This window comes from Trichomycterus rosablanca, chromosome 20 (genome assembly GCF_030014385.1).
Source record: "Trichomycterus rosablanca isolate fTriRos1 chromosome 20, fTriRos1.hap1, whole genome shotgun sequence".
NCBI lineage: Eukaryota > Metazoa > Chordata > Actinopteri > Siluriformes > Trichomycteridae > Trichomycterus > Trichomycterus rosablanca.
The window spans coordinates 17,113,003-17,139,808 of NC_086007.1; the positions used below are offsets into that span (position 1 = coordinate 17,113,003).

The following is a 26,806-nucleotide window of genomic DNA, read 5'->3' on the forward strand; positions in this document are numbered from 1 at the left end:
AAAACTTAACAAATGCATTAACTATAAACTGACTGATTAATGAGGGGAATTACTAGCATTTTAGCGGCACAAATTTTCTTACCAAAGATTTAAAATATTGTATGGCAGACGAGTGCGAAGCAACAAACGGTCAGTTATTTTCAAAAGTAAATACATTCTCATTGATTTTTAATTTATATAAAGGTTCACAAGTGTAATCTATTTGCAAATTCGGGCTTGTCAGTGACAATTTAACCATTTTCGGTACACAGAGAGAAATGTTAGCTGACATGCTAGCGGGTTATGTTGCCCATTGGTTTGAATGACTTGGGGCTAATTGTGTTAGCTTAGTAAGCTAAACTTGTCTGTGGTACACTACACCACAAAAAAGTCTGTTACACTTAATTATGATGCAGTATGATTGCTACAACCGCCTCATATTGCGCTTCATATTTCATACTCCACGCAAATGAAAAATGTTAAATTGCTAACACTATGGCAGGCCGTTTTAACATAAAATGGCTTTCGTCTGACTATCTGTAATTATATTCTGGATATCTAAATATGAGTTTTGACTAGTAACAATTACATTTTGACTATCCGGAAAGGCAATTCAAGATATCTGCATTTACAATCCGCCTAGTAAGAAGAACAAGTCAAGATATCTTCAATTACATTCTGACGGGTCAGAATGGCTTTCGAGCTATCTCAAACGACGTCACTAGATTAGTCATTTGAACGGGTCACACATCCGTAATTATAATTCAAGATATCTCTAACGTAATTATAACTAGTCAAAATTACATTTTCAGATATCAGAACCATACAAATTACGTGCATTAGGGCCCCTTTGTGATGCCACTGAGCCGTCCAAACTGCTGCCTGCTGATTTTTGACCGTGGCGAAAATGGCGCTGGCCGTTCTTGAAAAAATTGTCAGAAAATGTCACAATCTTGAAAGAGCTCAACAGTATGGATTATGCGGAGAACGCGAACTTCGTTCACTTGAAGACTGCTCAAGAAATTTACAAAGAATTTCGGATTTACTCTCTCCCGAGACACATAATGAACTTAAAAACGGTTTAGAAGAGCTTAAAGCAATACTGTCTACTCATTCCCACGCTGAAAATGGAGCATTTTCTGCAACTCGGACCAGTTCAGGTAAGAAGCTCATCTTTAATTTACTTTTAAATTAAATAGAATTCTCAGCACAAATAAAGACGTATAAAATAAACAATACATGCATTTTTTAATATGCTTCTATTTCAGGTGGTCGAGGTAGACCATCCGTTCGTATTACAAGAGAACAGATCGACTTTCTTTTGACCCAAGGACACACGGTCAAGAAGATGGCAAAAATGTTAGGATGCTCAACATCATTTCTTTACAAGAAATCCAAAGCGCTTGGTGTACCAGTAAGGAGAAGGTTGGCTGAAGTGACTGATGAAGACCTTGAAATGCATATCAGACAACTTCAAGCCCTGTATCCAAATTCTGGGAACGAGGTATGGCATTAAAAAGTATTCCTTCAGGACAAATAGGTTATATTCAGCAGTAGTGGTGCAGACTGATAATTATTTGGCAGTTTTATTTATTTTTCACAAATAATAAAGTTTTTAAACTGTTAAAATGTTTACCTTATATGAAAGTTTGCTCCTTATTTTATGACCAGATGTCAAATCTGAAGCCTAGTTTTAATAAAATTTTATTACATTAAAAATATACAATAGTTCTGTAGTAGTTTAAAACACTAAGGCCACATATCTTTCATTCAACCAGATGATGAGAGGCATGTTGCATGCACGAGGACTACTGGTTCCACGGCGTAAGGTGCGTGAGATGATGGTTCGAATAAACCCTATGGCAACTGCAAGGAGGTGGAGCAGTGCAGTGTCTCGACGGGTCTATCATGTTCCATACCCCAACAGTTTATGGCATATTGATGGTAACATGCGTCTCATACGGTAGGTCACACTTTCATTCAGCTTTTGTGTACTAGTAACCTACCATAGCCTTTATAACTCTGCTTTGTTTGCAGATAAATGAATAGCTAAGCAATTGAGACCATACACCTTCATTTTAAGCCAATACCAGTCTAACTTGTACCTTATTAACCTAAATCAAAAATTACATTGTGATGGTATGCATAGTATAGAAAAAAACGCTTGGGATGCAGCATATGGTCACTGTCCAATTAAAAACAAGTATCTCCAAAATGGCAACTTTACAGGTGAGGACAAAAACGAACCAGACGTCTTTCCAAGTTGTTTTGAGATGTTTTTGTTCGTCCATTCATCATGAAGTTTTCACACAATGTAAACAGCAGATGCTGAGTTAAAATGAAGCATAAAAATCAAACTCGCCAAAAATGGACATACATGGTTTTTCATTGGACAGCAACGATATGTTTTCAATGTATGGGTTCTGCAATAAAACTTTGATACAATTATTAGTTTAAAAAAAGTTTTAAAAATTTTATATGAATTTGAACTGTATTTTAGAGTACATTTTGGTGAACTTAATTCACTATGCACATTTGCATACATTATTTATTATAAATTAACTTTTTCGTATTCCCTTTTAGATGGGGCTTTGTGGTCCATGGTGGCATCGATGGATGTTCCCGCTTGATTACTTACTTGAACTGTAGCACAGACAATCGTGCCTCAACAGTGCTGTTTCATTTTCTCAAAGCGACAGGCCTCTATGGATTACCATCTAGAGTGAGATCAGACCATGGTGGCGAGAACCTGCAGGTGGCCCTGTTAATGAACCTTGTACAGGGAATTGAACGTCGGAGTCACATTACAGGGGAGTCGATCCACAATCAGAGAATAGAGCGTCTTTGGAGGGATGTGTTTTTGCATGTTCTGGAACCATTTTATTGCATGTTCTACACTCTTGAAGATTCAACCCTATTGGATCCCGGTGACCAAATGCACAAACTTGCACTTCACATAGTTTTTCTTCCTGAGATTCAAAACAGACTAGAACAATTCAGAAAGGCCTGGAACCACCATGCTTTGCGTACAGAAAACAACAGAACACCAACACAAATCTGGACAGAAGGGATGTTGGCAAACATCGGTGTCAACAGCACAGCAACAAACAATGTGTTTGGTGAAAATCCCTACACAGCAGAGAATCTGGAAGCACTTCTGGAACAGCATGGCCTTGAGCCACTACCAACAACTGATGCTGAGCAGGTCCCTAGTGTAATTGTAGAACCACCTCAAATCAGTCTTAATCAGCAGCAACTTGAGTCAATTAATCTTGCAGTCAATCACATTTCAGATCTGAAAATGAAGTACCAGGCTTGTTGTGCAGAAATTGCAAATGCTTTATTGACTTAACTACATTTTTTAAGAATGTCTGACAAAAAGAAAATAAACATCTGTCAAAGAACACTTGGCTAAATGCATGGTTGTAAAGTAACATTTTCACTACAATTAAAACTTTCAGAATTAATGTCTGCAACAATATAAAAACCAATTAGGTAAATATAGAAATAGTTTATAAGGAATGTTAATTCTTAAGGAGAAATGGCATAATTTAAATATGTATATTTAAATTTAAATTCTGATTCTCAGCTCTGCCTAGCCGGTGTGTGTGGGTAATAAGATGCATGCGGCTTGCTGCCCAAGTGTCGGAGGGGGCGTGGGTTAGCTTTGGTCTCCTTGGTTAGAGCAGGGATCAGCATAGGCAGAGAGGAAGCATGATGCAATTGGACTAAACCTTAAGGAAAAATTCCAGCCAAAATTGAATGTACATGAATGTCCTTTCTGTGTGGAGTTTGCATGTTCTCTCTGTGTCTGCGTGGGTTTACTCCGGGTGCTCCGGTTTTCCTCCCACACTCCAAAAACATGCAAGTGAGGTGATTTGGAGACACTAAATTGTCTGTGACTGAGTTTGATATAACCTTGTGAACGTAACCAAAGAGTGTAAAACATGATGTTAAAATCCTAATAAACAAACATATTCACAGAATTCTAGAACTAATAAATGAAATATATGGCAATTGACAAACCTTTGAACAGTACTGCATTTAAGTATTTATTTTATTATTTTTATTATTTTATTATATTTATTTCAATCTTGCTTTCAATTTGAGCTTAGCCATATAAAACCTTTACAGTGTGTTTAAGAGCACTCTTAAAAACAAATTCAAAACTTCCCAACAATTTTATTTTGAAAGAACTGTGAATTAACTGGTACACTTACTGGCTGCTTATGCAACACCAAAAGTAGGGGCCTGCAGAACACCCTCTTTCATATACTTTGTGAAAGATTCATAGTCTGTGTGTACTGGAAGACGGAGTACTATAAGGCAAGTGTTTGCTTCTGGAAAGATTTTGTTGGCCTCATGGAGGAACTCAATTTGTGGACGATGGGGAAATCCTAGTGGAGGCACCGTGGATGCTCCAGAGGCAAACTCCAGTATCATTTCAAGTGTAATGGGACTGCATTCTCCTTCTGAAAGGTAAAATACAGAAATGGTGACCTTGGATATAATGCATACATTGCTCCTATGGGGGGAAAAACTGCAGTGCTCTTAAATAAAGACATCCAAAACATGGAAAAAACATTTTGATACGTTCCACTGAGAGCTGAAGACAAATGTCTTTTTGTCCCTTTTCCAGTTTGGTTAGGTTAATCTTGATAGACTGGTTATGACAATACATTTGATGATCATGACAAATACGTTATTTTTTCAAAAGAATGAACCATTGCATTAAACTAATAATAAGAAGAGAAAAAAAATCAGAATTTCTATTTGTGCTTGTCAAAACAATTCAGCCAGTTTCTACCAAAAAAAAAAAGGTTCCCATGTAGATGCCCTATTTTCAGCTGTAATGTGGCAGTATGAATCCTCTATTCCCATCTAAAGCAGTAAGGAAAATATTACTGTTACCATCTTACCATTTCATCTTTGGCGTCCCTTAAAATTAAGTATGCACATCCACTACCGGAGACACACTTGAGCAAATAATAAATAACTGCTAATTATAGAGTGAAATAACATATTGGAAACAACAAAAACAGTATATGATGTGCATATTTTATGTTATGTTAATCAGCAAATTAAAAGAAACATTACACTAACATTTGCAAAATGTACCATATTTTAGCATGTTCACTGTAAAGGGTGTGTTAAAGAATGCATTTATGCAACAGAATTCACCAATATATAATTGCTGTCCAAAGAAAGACAAGAATCTCCATAATGGCAACTTTAAAAAAAATAAAGTTTATTTCCAGGCAAGTTAATGTAAAGATATTTTATTCCTAGCAATTTTTAGCATTTATTTTGGTCCATTCATTATGAAATGTTTACGCAATGTAAAGGCCAGCTGCTAAACTTAAATGATGTCAAAAATGAAAACTGGGAAAAAAATGGAGATGTGTTTTTTGGACAGTGATGATGTATTGGCTATCACAGAACAAATTGAAACCAATTGTGCTGCTAATATCACAATAAAATATACCTTCAATATCGATCAACCAGTCTCTCCAAAAGCATATTGTTTGATTTTCTCTAGCCCTTCTGTTGCTGCCTTGCATGGAAAAACGAACTTCAAAAAGGGTGCACATGTCCCGTGCTAGGAGTGGTCTCTCCTCACTGACAAACAAATCATAAAACAGTCCAGAGTTTTTCTGCAGCTCCTCCAGCAAGCCAAGAGTCCTTAAACCCTCTGCAAACCTGTACAAAATGGAGAATAAGGTCTTTTAGACATGTAATATGGGATTTATCATAGAACAAAGAGGAAATGGCTTACTGTTCCAACGCAGTGCGTACTCTTCCGTTTACAAAGAAATCTGCAGCAGACTGCACAAGTGAATCCTTCTCCTCCAGGTTAGATACATGTCTTAATGCACCGACAATGCTCAGGCTGTCTGCTGCCTCCATAATTGCTTCATTTGCCTCCCTGACTGTTTTTGCATCCTGTATCTAAAAAAAAGCATTATGCAAATTATGCAAGACTGGCAGTAAACTGTGTGATCAATGTCCAAAACTTTTGGATTGCTACTAACTTTGATCAGCTGCTCCCTGAACGAATGGTTACAAACTTCCTCTACCAGGGTGGGATGTAACGGTATGCCACAAATCTGCTGATAAAGCCTCTCTGAGAAAAAGTGTGGGCCAATGCCTCCATGCACTAAACAAACGGATATCATTTTTCCTATCCATGTGTATAGTTTAGACTCCAGTGCTTAAAAAAATAAGAATAATTAGTTAAAGCCCTAATATGGTTAAATTTCCCATCCTTCAGAATGCAAAAAAACAGTTTCCTTAACACTGACCTTTAGTGTCTAAAGCCAAACGTCGGTCCTCCTCATGCCCCTCAAAGATATTTGACTGAAGTATGGCCCTCATTAACAGCCTCAAGTACTCTCGTGTTGGACCTCCTTCATCAACTGCACCTTCAGATTTCTCATCCTCATCCACAAAAACAACATCCAGTTTTGCTGCTGGGTTAAACCGTCGTCTTTTAAATGCATGCAGGCTAGATTCTAAAATCCTGTCCCTGCATACATTTATTTGGTTGCTTGTTGGACAGGCACTCATATCAACTTTGCTAGCCAGTTTTTTTAATATAGTCTGTAGATCAGTCCTGTAGCAAAGGAAATTGCAGAAATTAGAAATATGTTCATATAAAAAAAAAAAAATTTTTTTTGTTTTAGAAGGTAATGATAATACTGGATAGATTTAAATGTGACAGTAATATTAGAGCCCAATTATAGTCCTCCATGTAGGAATATATAAAATACTGACGATACATTATTTGTGTCAACAGTTTAAAAATTTGGACTTACTCATCCAAACACAAATCCAGTGGATGTAGCGGAGACTGGGGTGGAGATACAGAAAGTTGCCCTTCTTGGTCTTCAAGTATGATTACAGGTGGCTCAATGGATGGATAAGCTGGTGTCTGGTCCTCAATGGTAATCACTTGTGGAGCCTGGTTAGAGTGGGGGGGCAGCAGTGCTTGGTCAGAGGGTGGGGCCAGCAGCCCTGAGGCTGTGACCAGTGACAATTGAGAGGACGGCAGGGTTGGCGGTACCTGAGTGGAGGGCTGGTTCGCTGGTGCCTGGGAGGAGAGCCAAGTTGATGGTACTTGGGCAGAGGGCATGGTCGACAGCGCCTGGGCAGATGTTAGGGCCAGCGGTGCCTGGGCGAAGAGTAAGGACGGCTGTGCTTGGTCAGAGTGCATGGACTGCAGCCCTTGGTTGGAGGGTAGGGACAGCAGTGCTGGGGTAGATGGCAGGGTCTGTGGCGACTGGACAGAGGACAAGGTCTGTGGCGACTGGACGGAGGGCAGGGACGGCAGGGACGGGGCAGAGTGCAGAGTCTGAGGCGTCTGAGTGGAGAGCAGTGGCTGGTCAGTGATCATTTCCTAAAAAGAGAAATTATATAAACAAAACATTGTCATAGCAAATAACATTTCTGATTAAAATGAGACATGACATATTCTGGTTTGAGACTTTTAAATAACTTATATAACTTCACCTGAACATTCAGAGTTGAAATCCAAAGAACATACAGAGTTGCAGATGTTTTTATGCCATGATCCATAAGTGATCCTGATAAGGTACTCTCAATTGGTGTGGACGATGTTGCTTCTTGCACACTGAAAATTTCACTGGCCATTTCATCTTGTCCAACAAAGTCAAACAAGACCTAAAATAATAAGTGAAATGCAATTTCAGTCACATGAAGTTAAATTAATAATACATTCTCTGACTGAACATAGTACCTGAATTGGGTCAGACACAATGAATTTTCTCATGCTGATAAATCCATTTGGATATTTAAACTTCAACAACAGTCCACTTGAAGGTTCCTCATGTCCTGCCATTCGCTGACGTCTTTCCTCAATTGCCTAAAACATGTGCACTAAATAAACCTTCAGATTATTAATCTAACACTGTTATTCTAAGACTGTATTAGTTCTAACCTTTTTACGTCTTTCCTCCCAGGCCTTGTAACACTGTTTTCTCCTTTCCTGTTACAGTAAAAATTAAATTTTTCTTTGAAGAATAAAAACAAGAAAAAGATCAGTAAAAAATGTAAACCTACCTTTTCTTGGTCTGCTAACAAAGATTCATTATACTCTTGGTCTTGCTGGGAACGTAGAGATTGCCACTCTTGAAGTGTCTATTGTAAATCCAACACAGCATTTATTATATGCAGTATCACAAATAACAAGAGATAAAACTAAAATGCATATATTAGTCTCAAAAAGGTTGACCTGCTCTACCACCAAATGTTGGATATTGGTGCTCTCAGCCGCTGGAGAGCTCTCGTCTAGTGTTGGTGCAGAGGAGGGTTCTGGAAATGAACTCCTGGACATTGCTGAGGTGGATGAGGTTTCCTAGGTTGGGCCGAGATATATTTTAACTATAATGGCACACATTACTTAGCATATATTATACGACATGCAGCAATTTCCTGTGTACAAAACATTCATACCTGCAATACATCTGCCAGTGGTAAAATGTAGAGTCTGCTTTTGCCAACCCTTTCCTTCAGCTCCCTCACAGAATTCACTTGTAATTTTTTTACCTTTCGTCCCTTGCCAGCCCTTGCCAGTTCAAAGCCAACCAAATTTAAACTGATGTGTGGGTAGCTTTGGCAAACAAAGTTATTCAGTTCAGATAAGCTCCAATTCAAGTTAATTTTTGAGCTTCTGTTTCCTGTCCCCTCATACACCGGCTTGCCTGAAAATGGACACATTGACAAAACAATAAAAACACACAGTAACACAAAGAACCTTTAACTGAATTTAAGCCACAAACCATCAGCCAACCAAAGAATTTTATAATAATATAGTTTTAAATAATACAGCAATACATGAAAAGGTGTTGCCAAATTCATGAATTCTTGTTCTCTATATTTAATTACTTAATGTCTTTAATGATTAATACATGACTAACATTAGCTTATTTAATTGATTCTCAAAAGTCGTAATTTATGGTGTTTAACCTATGTTTCGGTGGCAATGTTCATGAAAAATGTACATACCAAGCAAAGGACTAGCTATACAGTCTTAAAAAATACTGAAGCACATTTAATATACACTTAAGAATTCCAATGTATGTGTTAGTGCGAACGTGCTGCTTTATAGCTAACTAGCTCGCAGTACATTATAAAGTTATGCCTACCTAAACCATGGTTCCTAAGTCTCAGTACTTCAGAAGGAGAAGGTAGAACATCAATATCTGGGCCAGGGAGTAAGAAAATATTTGTCTGCCATACAGGGCTTGGCCGCCTCCCAACTGAACCTGTAACGAACACAACGGGATTATGCACTAGCTGCAAGCTGATACACTAAGTTTACGTTGCCTATATAGTTTAATGTTCGCTATGAAAGTTGTAAAAATCGACTAGCTAAGTCCCCAGAAGCTAACATAGTCTAGCTAGAAAGCTACAGTAACATGGACCGTAATAGCAGCCACTTGCCTTGACCTCGCTGTACTTGACGTCGAAAAAGTCTTCTCGTTGCAGACAATAAATCGTTCGTGTTGCTTAATTCCTGTCGAGCACGAGCTGCAGCACTAAAAATCGTGTTAAAAACACGAGAATGTGAGTTCGACTGGCCCGACATCGCATACAGACCATTGATTAGCAAATGAAAATACCAAAATGCTTAATAAACTTCGCGCTAAAATGCTACGTAAATCTGGGACGTTTCGACTAGACAAAATGATCATTCAAGATATCTACAAACACATTCTGACTATTCAGAATGATAATTCAAGATATCCGATATTCAAAAGCCGTCTAGATGAGAAAATGTTCGAGATATCTTTAATTTATTTAAAGATATCTTAAAAGGACTTTTGACTAGTCAGAAACACAGTTCTTGATATCTCTAACTTAGTTTTGCCTAGTCATTATTTGCTTTCAAGATATCTGCATTTTAATTTGCACTAATCGGATCTTAGTTTTAGATATCTTAAAATACATTTTAGATATCTTAAATAAATGGGCCCATTTAAGATATCTTTAATTGCAATTATGACTAATCAGAACTAAAATCGAGATATCTGTAATTTACTTTATGACTAGTCATAATTTAATTGTAGATATCTGAAATGTACGTTTGAGATAGTCAGTAATTAATAGCAGATATCCTGAACTGGAGCCTCCATACAACTCAACGGTAAATCTTACGTCATTTATACTAGTCAGAATGTAATTAGAGATATCTCAAATTGGTATTTCACCTAGTCGGAATATAATTAGAGATATCTTAATTAAGTAATATGTCTAGTCAAAAACGAATTACAGATATCTGTAATGTAAAGGTGGTGAAGCCAATTTTATGTTAAAACGGCCTGCCATACTAACACAAGTGTTACATTTTAAGTTACAAGTTACAGTAAGTGGCTCATTTTAATTTTACGGTCTGTGATGCGATTTTCACGCCCGTGAATTAGGTAGGGTTTTATTCATGGTACATGTTATATGCTCTTGAAACATTTCAGTCCATGCCAGTGTGTGTTTGTAGTAGCAAATTTACCCTGATTTATGCACACATGCACATTTATCCAAACTAACTATAGTCAGAATGACAGTACATGGACAGTTGGATATAGTTGCAAACTTTTAAACATTAATATGCTTATTGTCATTTATTGGAATTTTGCTAATTTCATTCATACTTAAAGTTTAGCTGATGTCTTAATTGATTATTAAACGAGATCTAAATCATCATATTCTTTAAATTTAAATGTAAAAATATATTATTTAAATTGTTTGTGTTTATTTTTTTTGCAGATTGATATGCAAAGCAATCCCAGTCTAGAAGTACTACTGAAACATTACAGATTGTGTCATTACCAAGGGCGCTCCTGGCCATTGCCGTGTTTGTATCCTGACTTTGCTTACCTGGAAAACCAGTTTGTTTATTGATGCTAATTATACTTTTGCTGGAGTGGCACAGGTTTATGGCTTAAAATACATGTCTGTTGTGGAAGTCAAATAAACATTTTAATACAAAAATTTGTATTGTCTTAAATTTCTTTCATAGCTACTTGTTAAGAGCATAACATATTTATTTACATTTTTGTCATTTTGCAGATGCTTTTACCCAAAGAGACTTACATTTGTGGCTGAATACGATGCAAGCAATTGAGGTTTAAGGGCCTTGCTCAGGGGGCCAACAGTGGCAACTTAGTGGTGGGCTTGAACCGGCACCCTACTGAATACTAGACCAGTACCTCAGCCACTGAGCTACCAACTGCCAGTTCAGATATGTAAAAATTTGTGCCTGTAAAAACATTTTAGTAACTGCTTTTTTTAATATTAAAAAAACAGTTCAGTAAACTTAGAAAGTAAAATGTTGAGTCAACTTAAAAAATAAAAAGTTGAGCAAACTTAAAAATGTAAGGCAACTGGCTGCCTCACCTTTTTGAGTTTTCTCAACTTCATGAGCAAACAGTTGTGCCAACTTGCTTTGCTAAGTTAGGTTGTTAGTTCACTCAAATCACTATTTAAAGTTGGACAAAATTACAATTACTATTTTATTGTACTTGTAAAAAAAAGTTGATTTAACTTAAATTTTTTTTTTGAGTGAACTTATAGGGAAACTAAAGAAATTAAGTTAGAACAACTACGAATGCCTGAAGTTGAGAAAACTCAAAAAAGTGAGGCAGCTGGTTGCCTTACATTTTTAAGTTTGCTCAACTTTTTATTTTTTACAGTGCAGCAGTCCAGCAGCAACAGCATTGTTGTCATTCAACCTTAGAGTGTTCACAACTCAACACAACCAAATGACCCAATATGTCACATAATACCAGACTTGCAGGTGGTTTAAAAAGACTAGTCAAAAGCTTGAGTAATAAGTCTGTTTTTATAGGCTGGACTGATATTTTTACAAAAACGCTTTAGTTAAACATGTTTTATCAAATAAATATGCATTCTTCTTGCATCATGTAATGTCAATGCCACACAGCTCCAGGGTCTAGATATCTAGCCTATACCTTCACCCTAATGGGTAGATTAGCTAATCTAAATTAAGCATGGGTGTAAGTGATTGTAAATCAATGTGAAAGTGTGAGATGTTCTGCATCCTGTCCAGCATGTATTTCTGCATAGGATGGACTCCAAATTTATCAAGATTCTAAAAAGGTTAAGGTAGTTGACAAAGATAAATTAGATTTTTTTTTTATAAAAAATAACAATTATCTTTGGCTACTAGATATAAGTTATAAAAGTTATAAATTATGTCAGTCTTCTGGTTGATGTGGAATATAGTAGCACAATGTATCACTGTAAAAAATAAACATTTTTTTACAGGTTTTCCCCAGTACATTTTTACAGTTTTTCCCTGTATTTATAAAAGACAGGAATTTTTTGTAAAATTACAAGAATAAACTGTATATTGAAAAGTATCATGTGATTTACCCAAAAAAAATCTGTATAAATGAAATACATAAAAAATCTGTTTTTTAACAGTTTTTAGATGACACTTTTAACAAAACTAACTGTAAAAATAAAGTAATCTTCATTGACAAAAATAGCAGAATCTTCTGTAATTTTCAAAAAGAAACATTTTGTTATGCCGATATATCACTGTCAAATACATTAAAATACTGTTAATAATGCATTTAAACATGTACAATTGCAAGAAAAAATGTGAGCAAAGAAAGAAATATGTTGTAATTTTGCATTTCTTAACCACTACTTTATATACATAAATTGAAAAAACAAAGGTATTGCCTATATGAGACAGGCAACAATACAATTTAAACACATTTTAACTTTGACTTTATTTATGCATTTGTATTAATTTAAAGATTGAATTGTTAAATAAGTGCATTTATACAAACTATGTAAAACCACAGTCAAATTTAAAACGTTATTAACTGTGATTTATTCTCACATTTATAATATTTAAATCAAGCATAATTTACCCATCCCCACATTCCCCAATACACAGAAAAATGTATTACAGTCCATCTGTGCAACATGTTGGGTGCACATTCCAACCAGAGCACCACAGATATAAAATGATGCTCTAACCTACCAGTTACACACTCAAAAAAAAAGGGTTTTGAGTGCCTGTTGGCTTTGCATAAAGAATATATGCTGGTGTGACACAAATCAATTACATTTTAGATTTAAACATGACTGCATTGTGTTGATTTTACTCAAATAAATGAACCATTCATAACATTCGATGTTTTCTAGTGGACTCAACTTTACTTGGTTGTTTTATTTTCTTGGAACTACTTAATGCAATAAGTTTATCAGGTGAAACCGGATATGACGCACCGGGGATTACGCAATACATCGTGAAGGCACATGGACCGCTGAAGTTTTGCGTCATTCTGTAGTCCTCGTTATGCCCATATTTGGAGACCCGGGTCTAACTCAGATTTCCAATGGGAAATTTTAATGGGGTTAGGGCGTATCTAAGATGGCGCGGTGAGCAGTCGAACTTTTCGCAGGCTCTGATTTTATTGTATGTTTCTAGAGAATATCACAGTCAAAGTTTGGTTTAATAGCGTTCTATTTTTAAAATTAATGTTTTTTATTTTAAGCTTGAAAGCTTAGATTTTCAGTTTCTGCCCAAACTTTGTTTTAAGTCTTGAATTGGTTAAACCGTCATGGCGGAGCAAGCATCTTCTTCAGAGCATGACTATTCGCGAGCGTCCTCTTCAGAGGTAAATGACTGTCTTAATGAGGTCATGGAGGAAGAGATGTTATCAACTAAAGAGTCGCGGCAGAAAATCATGCCACATACACCAGTAAAGAGCCCGGGTCCTAAAAGACTGAAAGCTAGAGATACAGGCGAGGAGGTTTCTTCCAACGTCCTTTACACAGCAATTCAAAGCCTTAGCCGTAAGTTTGATGATCATGCTGAGTTTCTGCATGCCTTCGAATTTCAGCTTAAAGAAAACACCGAAGCAATTCTTAAAGTTAGTGGGTCGGTGGATGCAAACACTGCGGCACTGAAAGGAATTACTGAAGATGTGGCAAAATTGAAAACTCAAGTTGATGTCTCTTCATAAGGAAAACGAATCTCTGAAAGAGAAATGCGTCGAACATGAGAGGTATAAACGGAAATGGTCGCTTCGCCTAAACGGTGTTCCCGAGAGGGAGGGTGAAAACACTCGAAAGGTAGTGATCGAGTTACTTTCACAGATTGTGCCCTACTCCCCCGACCGCGGCAAATTATCATACAGTTTGGGATGAGAACTGTGCGTGACCTGGTATGGAGGATGTCTAAAAATGCTCCTCTCTGCAATAACAAAAAAATTCGCTTTAGGGAGGATTTTTGTAAAGAGGACAGAGCTGCTCATGCTCGGCTTTGGCCTAAAGTCGAAGAGGCAAGAAAGAAAAACGAGAAAGCCTACCTGCGTGACGGATACGCAGTAATAAACGGTCGGAGGGTTACTGAGTGAGATAAATTAATGTGTAAGATCTCCCGAATGTCCCGATTTTTGTGCTTCGACTGTTTTTCGTATTTAACTAAAGTAACGCTTTTGACTCAAAATTGAGGTATTTTCTTTTTTTAAGAAATGACTGTGTAAATATCTAACGGTTTATTACGAGGTTTAATGTTTAACTTGTTAACCTGCGTTTAGTAAGCGATATACAGTAGCTCTACTCGAATCTGTTATTATTATGTCAATTTCTTTGTTATCTTTAAATGTAAGAGGTATTAGGAATAACGTTAAACGCAAGGCACTTTTTCTTTTTTGTAAGGAGCATTCTAAAGTTAATTGTTTTTTTTTTTACAAGAAACGCATTCTACTGATGTTGAAGTTAAATTCTGGAAGTCTCAGTGGGGTGGAGAAGCACTATTTTCTCATGGTTCCTCACATTCAGCAGGGGTCGCTATTTTATTTAAAAACTTACATGGTAAGATTATCGATTTCAAGAGTGATACAGAGGGTCATTGGATTATGGTTATTCTTAATTTTAGTGAAAGTAATTATTTGCTCTTGAATGTTTATGGTCACACCAACAGGGCTAATAATAGTAAATTGTTCCACGATCTGTGTTCTTTAATAGATATTTGGAAAAACACTTATGGTTTAAATAAAATTATTGTTGGAGGGGATTTCAATGCGGTTGCGGATGAATGGGAAGATAGATATCCATCTACTTTTAACTCACATTCCTTTAACCCTCTAATATCTAATTTTGCTTTGGCCCAGGACTTAGTTGATGTATGGCGACTTAATAACCCTCACAAAAAGCAGTTCACATGGGGTCATTTTTCAGGGCGCTCTCAGCGCTCTAGGTTAGACTTTTGGTTGATTTCCCGTAATCTTTTTTCTTTTTCTTTTGATTGTGTTATATCTCCCTCTCCTTTAACTGATCATAGTGCTATATCTTTATCCATCAAAAGGTCTGTAGATTATAAACCCTCCAGATCTCATTGGAAGTTTAACAGCAATTTGCTTAAAAGTCAGTCTTTCTGTAAGGATGTTTATACTCTGATTGATGAAGTAAAAGTTTTAAAGGATTTATCTCCAGTCAGTAAGTGGGAATGGTTTAAATTTAAAGTGAAAAGGCTGGCAATAAAAGAAGGGAAAAAATTAGCACTAGAGAGAAAAATTAGGCAGTCATCCATTCCATCAAAAATAAATATTTTATGTGCTAAAGTGACGTTAGATTTAGATGAAACTAAGAAACTCCATATTCTGCAGTCTGATATGGATAATATGTTTAAAGAGAAAGCGAAAGGAGCCTTTATTCGATCCAGAGCGTGGTGGATGGAAGAAGGAGAGAAAAATACATCCTATTTCTTTAATCTAGAAAAACAAAGACAAACCAGGAAAACGATTAATAAATTATTCATTGATAATACTATATGTGACGATCAGACAAAAATTGACAGTTTTATTTATTCCTTTTTTAGTGATTTATATAAATCTAAACATTCTTCAATTGATTGTGACTTATTCTTTAATTTACTCAAGGATAACATCCCTAAAGTAGATGATGATTTAATTGGTACTACAGAGGCAGATCTTACGATTCCTGAACTTGATGATGCGATTGCCAGGATGCCTAATGGAAAATCTCCAGGCCTTGATGGCATTACAGTCGAATTCTTAAAACACTTTTGGCCTGATATAAAAAACTTAGTTTTCGAAGCCTTTAAAGACTGTATAGGTAGTTCTACCATGTCTCCTACCATGAAACATGGTTTTATCACTCTCCTCCCAAAGCCAAATAAAGATAAATTACATCTAGATAACTGGAGACCCATAACACTCCTTTCTTGCGACTATAAGTTGCTTTCACATGTATACGCAAACAGACTGAAAAGGGGGCTGAATAGGTTAATTGATGAAATCCAGTCTGCTTTCATTAAAGGTAGACATATTCACAATCATATTCGTCTGGCGCTTGATATGCTTGACTACGATTTTTTGATACCTCAACAAAGTTTAATTTTATTCTTAGACTTCTTTAAAGCTTTTGATACGTTGGAACATAAGTTTTTGTTTAAAACCCTGGAATTATTAGGATTCGGTCCTCATTTTTGCAAAGTAATTTTTATGTTTTATAATGACATTTACAGTAGTATATCTATTACCCAGGGTTCATCACCAAAATTCAAAATCAATAGGGGAATTCGTCAAGGGTGTCCTATCGCTCCTTTATTATTTATTTTAGCAGTTAATGGCTATACATATCAAAAAGTCTGAAGTTGTTCACGGTATTGACATCCTTGGTAGAGAATTTGTTATAAGTCAGTTTGCTGATGATACAGCATTATTTTTAAAGAATAGTGATATGGTTCCCTTAGTTATTGATAAAATAAATTTTTTTCCCAAAGCTTCCGGTTTGTCTCTAAACCTGAAAAAATGTGAAATATTGGCAATTCATAGTTGTTCAGTAAAATAAATTGCTAATATTCCTGTAAGGTCAGAGGTTAAATATCTAGGTGTTCTTTTAACTAAAAATGTTGAAAAAAGAGAGGAGTTGAATTTAATTCCCAGATTAGCAAAAATGAAAAGTTTGCTGAAGCAGTGGGTAACTAGAGACTTGTCTATTTTTGGTCGTATTCTTTTATCTAAAATTGAGGGAGTGTCAAGACTTATTTATCCTTGTCATTCCTTGTATATTTCTCCAAAGGTAATTAAATCAGCCAACTCTATTGTCTTTGATTTTTTGTGGAAGAATAAATCTAATTACTTGCGGAAATCTCAAATAATTAAAGATTATGTGCAGGGAGGTTTAAATGCATTTGAGTTTGAATCTTTTCTCGGGATGCTCAGGATTAAGTGGCTGAAAGATTGTATTCTTAAACCACAGTCTCTTTGGTTTCATATTCCAAATAAATTGTTTGAAAGGGTGGGTGGCCTTAAATTTCTTGTTAAATGTGACTATCAATTGTCAAGAGTTCCTTTAAAATTAGCACATTTCCATAAGCAGGTGCTCCTTTTCTGGAAAAGGATATTTACCCACAATTTCTCTCCCCATAAGTCTTTAATTTGGAATAACAGGTTTATCACAATAAATAGTAAATCTCTTTTTAAAGCTGAATGGTTCGAAAGAGGTATCTTCTTTGTCCAAGACTTACTTGACAAAGACGGATGTTTTTTTATCTTACAACTGTTTTGTAGTAAAATATGGTGTAATAACTACTCGTAAAGGCTTTGAGAAGATCTGCAGAGCAATACCCCCAGTTTTTTTAAATCTCATTCAAAGTTATCTTCAAAATTCCTTACTGCAGTCCAATATGTCTTTACCTACCCTAAAAGTCTCTAATGTTGATTTGTTTGATATAAAATGTAATAATAAACTGATAAGTAAGGAGTTTAAACGTTTCTTTTTTGGTGATTTTTACTCTCCTACTTCCTGTGAAGTTGAGGTGACATTGAGAGACAAAGCTTTTTGTTTTTATCAGTCTTTGCCAGTTGCTCCTAAGGTTAAAGAGACACATTACAAAGTTATGTTTAATGTATATCCAGTTAGCGAGCTATTTCAGAAAAGATTTAAATTTGAATCTGTGCCTTGTGTCTTTTGTACTTCTGCTGTGGAGTCAACTGTTCACCTGTTCTTTCAATGTAGTTATACCAGTCGGTTTTGGAGAGATCTACACAGTTGGTTAATTTTGAAAATTGATAATGTGTCTTCCTTTGATTGCGATGACATTTTCTTCTGTAAACATAATCCGGAGCCACACTTGTTTGATCTAATTAATGTTATTATCCTTTTGGGTAAATATCATATCCACATTTGTAAATGGAAAAAGTGTCGACTCTCTTTTAATCTGTTTATTTGCGACTTTACTCATTTCTTTCGTAGTGTTTCTTTTATGAAGAAACCCAATAAGAAGACCAAAAAACTGCTTTTGAGTATGAGAAAATATCTTATGTTCTAATTGTGCTCCATTTTGTTCCTTTTACTCATTTTTCCTTTACCTTTTCTTTTTGCCTTGCAACTTTGTATTGTTAGTTGAATTATTTCTTGTGATGTTCACTGCTTTTTCTTCTATTTGTAATATTTTTGTTTCTTCATTATTATTATTTCCCCGTCTTGTATTGTATATTGTGTTAACTCAATAAAAAAAAAATAATAATTTGAATGGGGTTTTCAAAAAATCGGCTCTAACGCATCCTGTGCTAAATAAACATGTTCAGAACCCTGTACGTTTTGTCCTATGTAAATTTTTCTCCTGTACATCGCTGGATCCTCTGAATTACGAGGTTGTTAAAGGGTCAATACTAATAATGCTACACGAAAGCTAATGCTACTGCACATTAATTAGACATCACTGAACTACACCAATCAAATTAACGGAACGAGCAGCTCGCTTTTGTTGAGTACAACCAAAGGCGTAACACCCAACATCCTTGCTTTCTACTTTAATGTAGCTAACTACTAAAAATATCAACCAAAACTTGTGAATATCACTGCACTGTTACACTGGTGAATTGCGCTGCTTCGTGCGCTTATTTAAGAGGCTTATAAAAGAAAAAAAAAAGAAAACATTAAGAGGCTTCCAGTTTAGTGACGTCAATTCAGTGCGCAGTAGCATTAGCTTACATGTAGCAATATTCATATTTTGACTCTTTAACGACTTCATAATTCAGAGGATCCAGTGATAATAGACAGAAGAATCTCCATAAAGCAAAACGTAACAGCTTTTTTATGACTACAGGATGCGAGAGAGGCAATTTGCGAAATCTCCATTTATATTTCCCATTAAAAATTTCTCTTAAACCCGGGTTACCAAATATGGGCATAACAACATGGCGTCGCCTACAAAATGACGACACGACTTCAGTGGTCTATTGCAGAGGTCACTAACAGGCGGACCGCGGTCCGGATCCGGACCCAGAAGCTGTCCCATACGGACCCGGACCTATAGCCAAAACAGAAAGTTATTATTTGAAACCTGACGGAGCGCTTCTATTTTAACCGGCGCAGCTTTTGTAGTCTTTACGGTAGCGGTTTAGCGGATGAGAACCAATCACGTGACACCACTCAGCCAATCAAGTCTGTGCATTCCAGCCGGTAAACACTGCGACTGCAGTGCAGACAGTTGAGAGAGTTAGAGGCGAGTTACATGTGAAAGGATGGTGGAAAGAAAAAGAAAGATAGCGAATGTAGAAAAAACGAAGGAAGAGATACAGACAACTGTGCAGGAGAAAGTTGAGAAAAAGACGAGTGAGAAAGGAGACAAATGGCGCTCTCCAATAAAGAAACGTGTACAGTGAAATTACAGCATTTAATCCGTGATGGAGAGACTCATTTCTGTTCTTACTTCCCACTGGAGCACAATTTATTTTTATTTTCTCTTAATTTGATAAGAAAAAGGTTTTATAAGGTGGGGCGGTCCGGGTCCTCTCTGTGTGTGCATGTTCTCCCCGTGTCCGCATGGGTTTCCTTCGGTGCTCCGGTTTCCTCCCACAGTCCAAAAACATGCAAGTGAGGTGTATTGGAGATACTAAATTGTCCATGACTGTGTTCGATATAACCTTGTGACCTGATGAATCTTGTGTAATGAGTAACCACCGTTCCTGTCATGAATGTAACCAAAGTGTAAAACATGACGTTAAAATCCTAATAAATAAACAGACATTTGATTTGACAGTTATTGATAACATGCAGATGTTGATACAACTACTAGGCTACATTATACTATATTGTATATATGTTATAGTGGTTAAGGTACTGGACTAATAAACAGAAGGTTGCCGGTTCAAGCCCCACCACCACCAAGTTGCCACTGTTGGGTCCCTGAGCAAGGCCCTTAACACTCAATTGCTCATTGTGTTCCGCTCATTGTGTAAGTCGCTTTGGATAAAAGCGTCTACTAAATGCTGAAAATGTAAATGTAAATATCAATATATTTACATTATATATATATATATTTATATACAGTGTATCACAAAAGTGAGTACACCCCTCACATTTCTGCAAATATTTCATTATATCTTTTCATGGGACAACACTATAGACATGAAACTTGGATATAACTTAGAGTAGTCAGTGTACAGCTTGTATAGCAGTGTAGATTTACTGTCTTCTGAAAATAGCTCAACACACAGCCATTAATGTCTAAGTAGCTGGCAACATAAGTGAGTACACCCCACAGTGAACATGTCCAAATTGTGCCCAAATGTGTCGTTGTCCCTCCCTGGTGTCATGTGTCAAGGTCCCAGGTGTAAATGGGGAGCAGGGCTGTTAAATTTGGTGTTTTGGGTACAATTCTCTCATACTGGCCACTGGATATTCAACATGGCACCTCATGGCAAAGAACTCTCTGAGGATGTGAGAAATAGAATTGTTGCTCTCCACAAAGATGGCCTGGGCTATAAGAAGATTGCTAACACCCTGAAACTGAGCTACAGCATGGTGGCCAAGGTCATACAGCGGTTTTCCAGGACAGGTTCCACTCGGAACAGGCTTCGCCAGGGTCGACCAAAGAAGTTGAGTCCATGTGTTCGGCGTCATATCCAGAGGTTGGCTTTAAAAAATAGACACATGAGTGCTGCCAGCATTGCTGCAGAGGTTGAAGACGTGGGAGGTCAGCCTGTCAGTGTTGAGCTATTTTCAGAAGACCATTCTCAGACCATACACCGCACACTGCATCAACTCGGTCTGCATGGTCGTCATCCCAGAAGGAAGCTGACGCACAAGAAAGCCAGCAAACAGTTTGCTGAAGACAAGCAGTCCAAGAACATGGCTTACTGGAATGCCCTGTGGTCTGACGAGACCAAGATAAACTTGTTTGGCTCAGATGGTGTCCAGCATGTGTGGCGGCGCCCTGGTGAGAAGTACCAAGACAACTGTATCTTGCCTACAGTCAAGCATGGTGGTGGTAGCATCATTGAGGGAAACATGAATTCCAACATGTACTGTGACATTCTGAAACAGAGCATGATCCCCTCCCTTCGAAAACTGGGCCTCATGGCAGTTTTCCAACAGGATAACGACCCCAAACACAACCTCCAAGATGACAACTGCCTTGCTGAGGAAGCTGAAGGTAAAGGTGATGGACTAAACCCAATTGAGCACCTGTGGCGCATCCTCAAGTGGAAGGTGGAGGAGTTCAAGGTGTCTAACATCCACCAGCTCCGTGATGTCATCATGGAGGAGTGGAAGAGGATTCCAGTAGCAACCTGTGCAGCTCTGGTGAATTTCATGCCCAGGAGGGTTGGACACAGGGTTGGACAGTGCTGTGGTCACACAAAATATTGACACATTTGGGCACAATTTGGACATGTTCACTGTGGGGTGTACTCACTTATGTGTCCAGCAATTTAGACATTAATGGCTGTGTGTTGAGTTATTTTCAGAAGACAGTAAATCTACACTGCTATACAAGTTGTACACTGACTACTGTAAGTTATATCCAAGTTTCATGTCTGTAGTGTTGTCCCATGAAAAGATATAATGAAATATTTGCAGAAATGTGAGGGGTGTACTCACTTTTGTGATACACTGTGTATATATATACAGTGCCTTGCAAAAGTATTCAGCCCCCTTGAACTTTTCAACCTTTTGCCACATTTCAGGCTTCAAACATAACGATATGAAATTGTAATTTTTTGTGAAGAATCAACAACAAGTGGGACACAATCGTGAAGTGGAACGAAATGTATTGGATATTTTAAACTTTTTTTAGAAATAAAAAACTAAAAAGTGGGGCGTGCAATATTATTCAGCCCCTTTACTTTCAGTGCAGCAAACTCACTCCAGAAGTTCAGTGAGGATCTCTGAATGATCCAATGTTGACCTAAATGACTGATGGTGATAAATAGAATCCACCTGTGTGTAATCAGGTCTCCGTATAAATGCACCTGCTCTGTGACAGTCTCAGAGTTCTGTTTAAAGCGCAGAGAGCATCATGAAGACCAAGGAACACACCAGGCAGGTCCGAGATACTGTTGTGGAGAAGTTTAAAGCCGGATTTGGATACAAAAAGATTTCCCAAGCTTTAAACATCTCAAGGAGCACTGTGCAAGCGATCATATTGAAATGGAAGGAGTATCAGACCACTGCAAATCTACCAAGACCCGGCCGTCCCTCTAAACTTTCAGCTCAAACAAGGAGAAGACTGATCAGGGATGCAGCCAAGAGGCCCATGATCACTCTGAATGAACTGCAGAGATCTACAGCTGAGGTGGGAGACTCTGTCCATAGGACACAATCAGTCGTACACTGCACAAATCTGGCCTTTATGGAAGAGTGGCAAGAAGAAAGCCATTTCTCAAAGATATCTATAAAAAGTCACCTGGGAGACACACCAAACATGTGGAAGAAGGTGCTCTGGTCAGATGAAACCAAAATCGAACTTTTTGGCCACAATGCAAAACGTTATGTTTGGCGTAAAAGCAACACAGCTCATCACCCTGAACACACCATCCCCACTGTCAAACATGGTGGTGGCAGCATCATGGTTTGGGCCTGCTTTTCTTCAGCAGGGACAGGGAAGATGGTTAAAATTGATGGGAAGATGGATGGAGCCAAATACAGGACCATTCTGGAAGAAAACCTGTTGCAGTCTGCAAAAGACCTGAGACTGGGACGGAGATTTATCTTCCAACAAGACAATGATCCAAAACATAAAGCAAAATCTACAATGGAATGGTTCACAAATAAACGTATCCAGGTGTTAGAATGGCCAAGTCAAAGTCCAGACCTGAATCCCATCGAGAATCTGTGGAAAGAGCTGAAAACTGCTGTTCACAAACGCTCTCCATCCAACCTCACTGAGCTCGAGCTGTTTTGCAAGGAAGAATGGGCAAAAATTTCTGTCTCTCGATGTGCAAAACTGATAGAGACATACCCCAAGCGACTTGCAGCTGTAATCGCAGCAAAAGGTGGCGCTACAAAGTATTAACGCAAGGGGGCTGAATAATATTGCACGCCCCACTTTTCAGTTTTTTATTTCTAAAAAAAGTTTAAAATATCCAATAAATTTCGTTCCACTTCACGATTGTGTCCCACTTGTTGTTGATTCTTCACAAAAAATTACAATTTCATATCGTTATGTTTGAAGCCTGAAATGTGGCAAAAGGTTGAAAAGTTCAAGGGGGCTGAATACTTTTGCAAGGCACTGTATATATATATATATATATATATATATATATATATATATATATATATATATATATATATATATATAGTTAAACATTCCGGACTTTTGCTTCAAGAAATTTTCTCTAACTGGACCCCTTTAAATTTTAGTTGAATACCCCTGGTCTACTGTATTGTGTTTCAATGGCATCTCAGGTAATGTGAGGCTTTACAAAATCTTTTTCCATATGTCTAATTGCATGCTAATGCTTATTATATTGTTTAATATAGCTCCTTAGTTGAATAACATTCAAGTTTTATTGTTGTGCATGCTTTATTTGTTTAAAAATGCTAACGCTAATTCGCGCGTGCTAATGCTAATGCTAACGCTAACGGCAGACCTGCTTATAGGGATTTATTTATTAACATCTTTCCTGGGTTTCTGTGAATCATATTAAAGTCTTGAGGCAGATTTTAATAGATTGCCGTTGGCTGACGGTATATTAAGTCCGGTTGTGCTATGTGTGATAACGTTGCACTGCCGTGGTGCTAGCTAGTGCTAAAGCTAGTCAAGTTCAACAGCCAGTATTCTCAACTTGTGGCAGTAAGATTCTTTCCCGAAAGGTAAAAAAGGCTTAAATTACTTCATGCGGAAGTATATTAGAAGAAGGTAAAAAAATAAAAGATGTGTAATATTTGCGGTGGGTTGGGTCTAACAGGTGCCAGTGCATTAAAAAAACATGGACACACAACCTAGCTAGATAAGATGTGAGCAGGCAGCTCGAGCCTGAGGGGAACGGCATGCTTTTCGTTTGGCGCTCAGGTTATGCACATACTAAAAACAAAGTGATTCTGTAATGTTAGTATCATTGCAAACCTGAGTTTTGTAACTGTTATCCTCGAAAGCACGCACATGTGAACAGTATTGGATAATCAGTTAATTTGTAATGTTAAAGTATTTACTATAGAAATAATATTTTAGTTATTTACAACAAAACAATTGATGTCTTGTATCTTCTGTTTACAGATGGTTGGAAATGTGTAGTTGCAGTTGGACTGACCTTTTACTGGTAATATTGAGCTACTTTTGACTGAACACTGAGTTAAGTTTAGATTAAGTGAAGAAGAAAAAATTTGGAAATTCTTATTATTTATCCTGTTTGGTTCTTTTACTTACTTTTTTTGTTTTACGTATTTTATGTCTATTTTCTTATTTAAGCTGGTAATTTCTTTATAAATATTTGTCTTACTGATTTTGATTTCCTTTAGTTTTCTTTAGTAATTTTTTATTTATATATCATTTTAATAGTATCCAATTTCATCTACAATTTAGGATTCTCCCAATCACGCAATACCATCAGTGCTAGGAGGGTGAAGGTAAGCACAAGTTTCCTCTGAGTTGTTACAGCAACCACCCCATCTTTTCGGGCCAATGTACGTCTGAGTTAAAATAAAGGTTGAAGTGAGATGTCAGATATGTTAAGTCCTAAATGGACATTTGTGTACTGTTAAGTTTAAGAAAGTGATTTTCCCCCTCTGTTCCATTGTAGGATGGTGATATGGCTGCAACTGAACAGGTGATTGAGGAGACTGTTCTTGGGATCTATGTGACTAGAGTTGAGGGAGCTGAAGCCATGGACCCCCCTGCCAATACTGGAGTGGTATTAGAAGGTGGTGTGGTTCTAGAAGACCTGGGCAGTGTGTTCCTTGCCTTTGCAGTTCGGGCTGATTTTATGCCTTATATATTTATAACCTTATGATTTAGAACTTGAGTTACCCTCCTACATTCAGATACACGTTTGATGTACTCCAAAAACTGTTTCTGGAACTAGATGCTAACAAACTGTCTCATAAAGCTCAATTACTAAATACCAAGCTGTTCAGTGAGATGTAGTCCATACTGAGTATTACACTTGTGACGTACTGTTCATCGAATTCCACTGTGGTTGCACTTTCTGAAAACTTCAGTGTTGGCACTGACTTTTGTACATAATTCAGATTTATAAGTGTTTCATGCCCATGTTTTGCAGACATTTCACTTAACTGTGTGCTGCTTTGTTAAACATTTTCCATTAAAATGAATTCTGATTGCACTTATTGTATGCTGTATTGTGTTAGACATCTGATTCTTACACTGATCAGCCATAACATTAAAACCTCCTTGTTTCTACACTTACTGTTCATTTGTGTGAAAATTATTTGGGTGAGAAATAGCTGAACTGTGGTGGATTTTGATCCATTTTGAAGCTGAAATTAACAAAAGCTATTTATATACTGCATTTATAAAGTTCTATATATGTTCTAAAGTTCTATATAACATGTAACAGCTGCAAAATTTCACAGTAAGTATTATGCAGACAAATCTTAACCTACTTCAAATTTTTGTATTTTGTATATTTTTTTAAATGAAGAATAACAATTTAAAAGTACAGTTAACTTATGTTTTAGAGAAAGAAAATGCTTTTATTTTGACAGTGTATTAATGTATTTAAATAATAAAAAAAAGACAATTTAACAGATTTTTTTTGCAATACCTCTGACAGTTAATTTATATGCTATTTTTGTGATAACAGTAGTAATTATCTGTACTTAAACTTTTTTCATTTATAAAGATAATTATTCAGTTTTTTTAGAGGTGTATGACACTGTTCTAACAATTAATATATGTTGAAAGTAGAAGATTTCATGAAATTATAGGACAATTTCCTGTAAAATTACAGTGATATATGTTAATTATGGTAAATACAGTGAGGAAAATAAGTATTTGATTCCCTGCTGATTTTGTAAGTTTACCCCCTTACAAAGACTTGAACAGTCTATAATTTTTATGGAAGGTTTATTTTAACAGAGAGACAGAATATCAACAAAAAATCCAGAAAAAAAACATTAAATAAAAGTTATAAATTAATTTGTATTTAAATAAGGGAAATAAGTATTTGATTCCCTACCAACCAGCAAGAATTCTGACCCCCACAGACTGGTTATGTGCACAAAAGGCACACAAATTAGTCCTGTCCCTGTATAAAAGACTCCTGTCACAGAATCAGTTTCTTCCGTTCAAATCTCTCGACCACCATGGGCAAGACCAAAGAGCTATCAAAGGACGTCAGGGACAAGATTGTAGACCTGCACAAGGCTGGAATGGGCTACAAGACCATCAGCAAGACGCTTGGTGAGAAAGATCACTGTTGGTGCGATAATTCGAAAATGGAAGAAATACAAGATCACAGTCAATCGCCCTTGCTCTGGAGCTCTATGCAAGATCTCACCTGGTGGGGTAAGAATGATTCTGAGAAAGGTGAGGTCAGCCCAGAATTACACG

The 26,806-nt window shown here is 36.8% G+C and overlaps 2 protein-coding genes and 2 long non-coding RNA genes across 5 annotated transcripts; 2 read left to right on the plus strand and 2 right to left on the minus strand.

Annotated features, from left to right (window-relative positions):
• The first annotated feature begins 886 nt into the window (after positions 1-886).
• LOC134334912 (uncharacterized) lies at positions 887-3,350 on the plus strand. The gene is made up of 4 exons (XM_063017377.1): positions 887-1,139; positions 1,248-1,483; positions 1,758-1,942; positions 2,563-3,350. Exons 1-4 carry the CDS (start codon positions 887-889, stop codon positions 3,329-3,331), a joined length of 1,443 nt encoding a protein of 480 aa, XP_062873447.1. The 3' UTR covers positions 3,332-3,350.
• On the minus strand, positions 3,322-7,541 carry LOC134334416 (G2/M phase-specific E3 ubiquitin-protein ligase-like). The gene is made up of 7 exons (XM_063016710.1): positions 7,489-7,541; positions 6,795-7,375; positions 6,282-6,592; positions 6,012-6,190; positions 5,756-5,928; positions 5,465-5,679; positions 3,322-4,451 (listed from the first exon to the last, which is right to left on the minus strand). Exons 2-7 carry the CDS (start codon positions 7,370-7,372, stop codon positions 4,207-4,209), a joined length of 1,701 nt encoding a protein of 566 aa, XP_062872780.1. The 5' UTR covers positions 7,373-7,375; positions 7,489-7,541; the 3' UTR covers positions 3,322-4,206.
• Positions 7,542-7,935: 394 nt separating this feature from the next.
• On the minus strand, positions 7,936-8,319 carry LOC134334323 (uncharacterized). The gene is made up of 3 exons (XR_010015471.1): positions 8,231-8,319; positions 8,059-8,136; positions 7,936-7,984 (listed from the first exon to the last, which is right to left on the minus strand). It is a non-coding gene; the product is annotated as an uncharacterized LOC134334323 (long non-coding RNA).
• Positions 8,320-23,630: 15,311 nt separating this feature from the next.
• On the plus strand, positions 23,631-25,606 carry LOC134334781 (uncharacterized). Of its 2 annotated transcripts, none has more exons than XR_010015526.1 (4): positions 23,631-23,700; positions 24,512-24,554; positions 24,794-24,861; positions 25,035-25,606. It is a non-coding gene; the product is annotated as an uncharacterized LOC134334781 (long non-coding RNA). The 2 variants fall into 2 exon arrangements; XR_010015525.1 differs by having other exon boundaries at positions 24,818-24,861.
• The last annotated feature ends 1,200 nt before the right edge of the window (positions 25,607-26,806 follow it).

What these genes read in the sequence shown, in the direction of transcription:
- LOC134334912 (XM_063017377.1), top strand. Translation starts at nt 887, where the DNA reads ATGGCGCTGGCCGTTCTTGAAAAAATTGTCAGAAAATGTCACAATCTT. An exon ending in TGCAACTCGGACCAGTTCAG is followed by an intron (nt 1,140 to 1,247) that starts GTAAGAAGCTCA and finishes CTTCTATTTCAG; the next exon opens with GTGGTCGAGGTAGACCATCC. An exon ending in GGTAACATGCGTCTCATACG is followed by an intron (nt 1,943 to 2,562) that starts GTAGGTCACACT and finishes ATTCCCTTTTAG; the next exon opens with ATGGGGCTTTGTGGTCCATG.
- LOC134334416 (XM_063016710.1), bottom strand. Translation starts at nt 7,372, where the DNA reads ATGATCACTGACCAGCCACTGCTCTCCACTCAGACGCCTCAGACTCTG. An exon ending in CTGGATTTGTGTTTGGATGA is followed by an intron (nt 6,593 to 6,794) that starts GTAAGTCCAAAT and finishes CCTTTGCTACAG; the next exon opens with GACTGATCTACAGACTATAT. An exon ending in TTTGGCTTTAGACACTAAAG is followed by an intron (nt 6,191 to 6,281) that starts GTCAGTGTTAAG and finishes TATTTTTTTAAG; the next exon opens with CACTGGAGTCTAAACTATAC.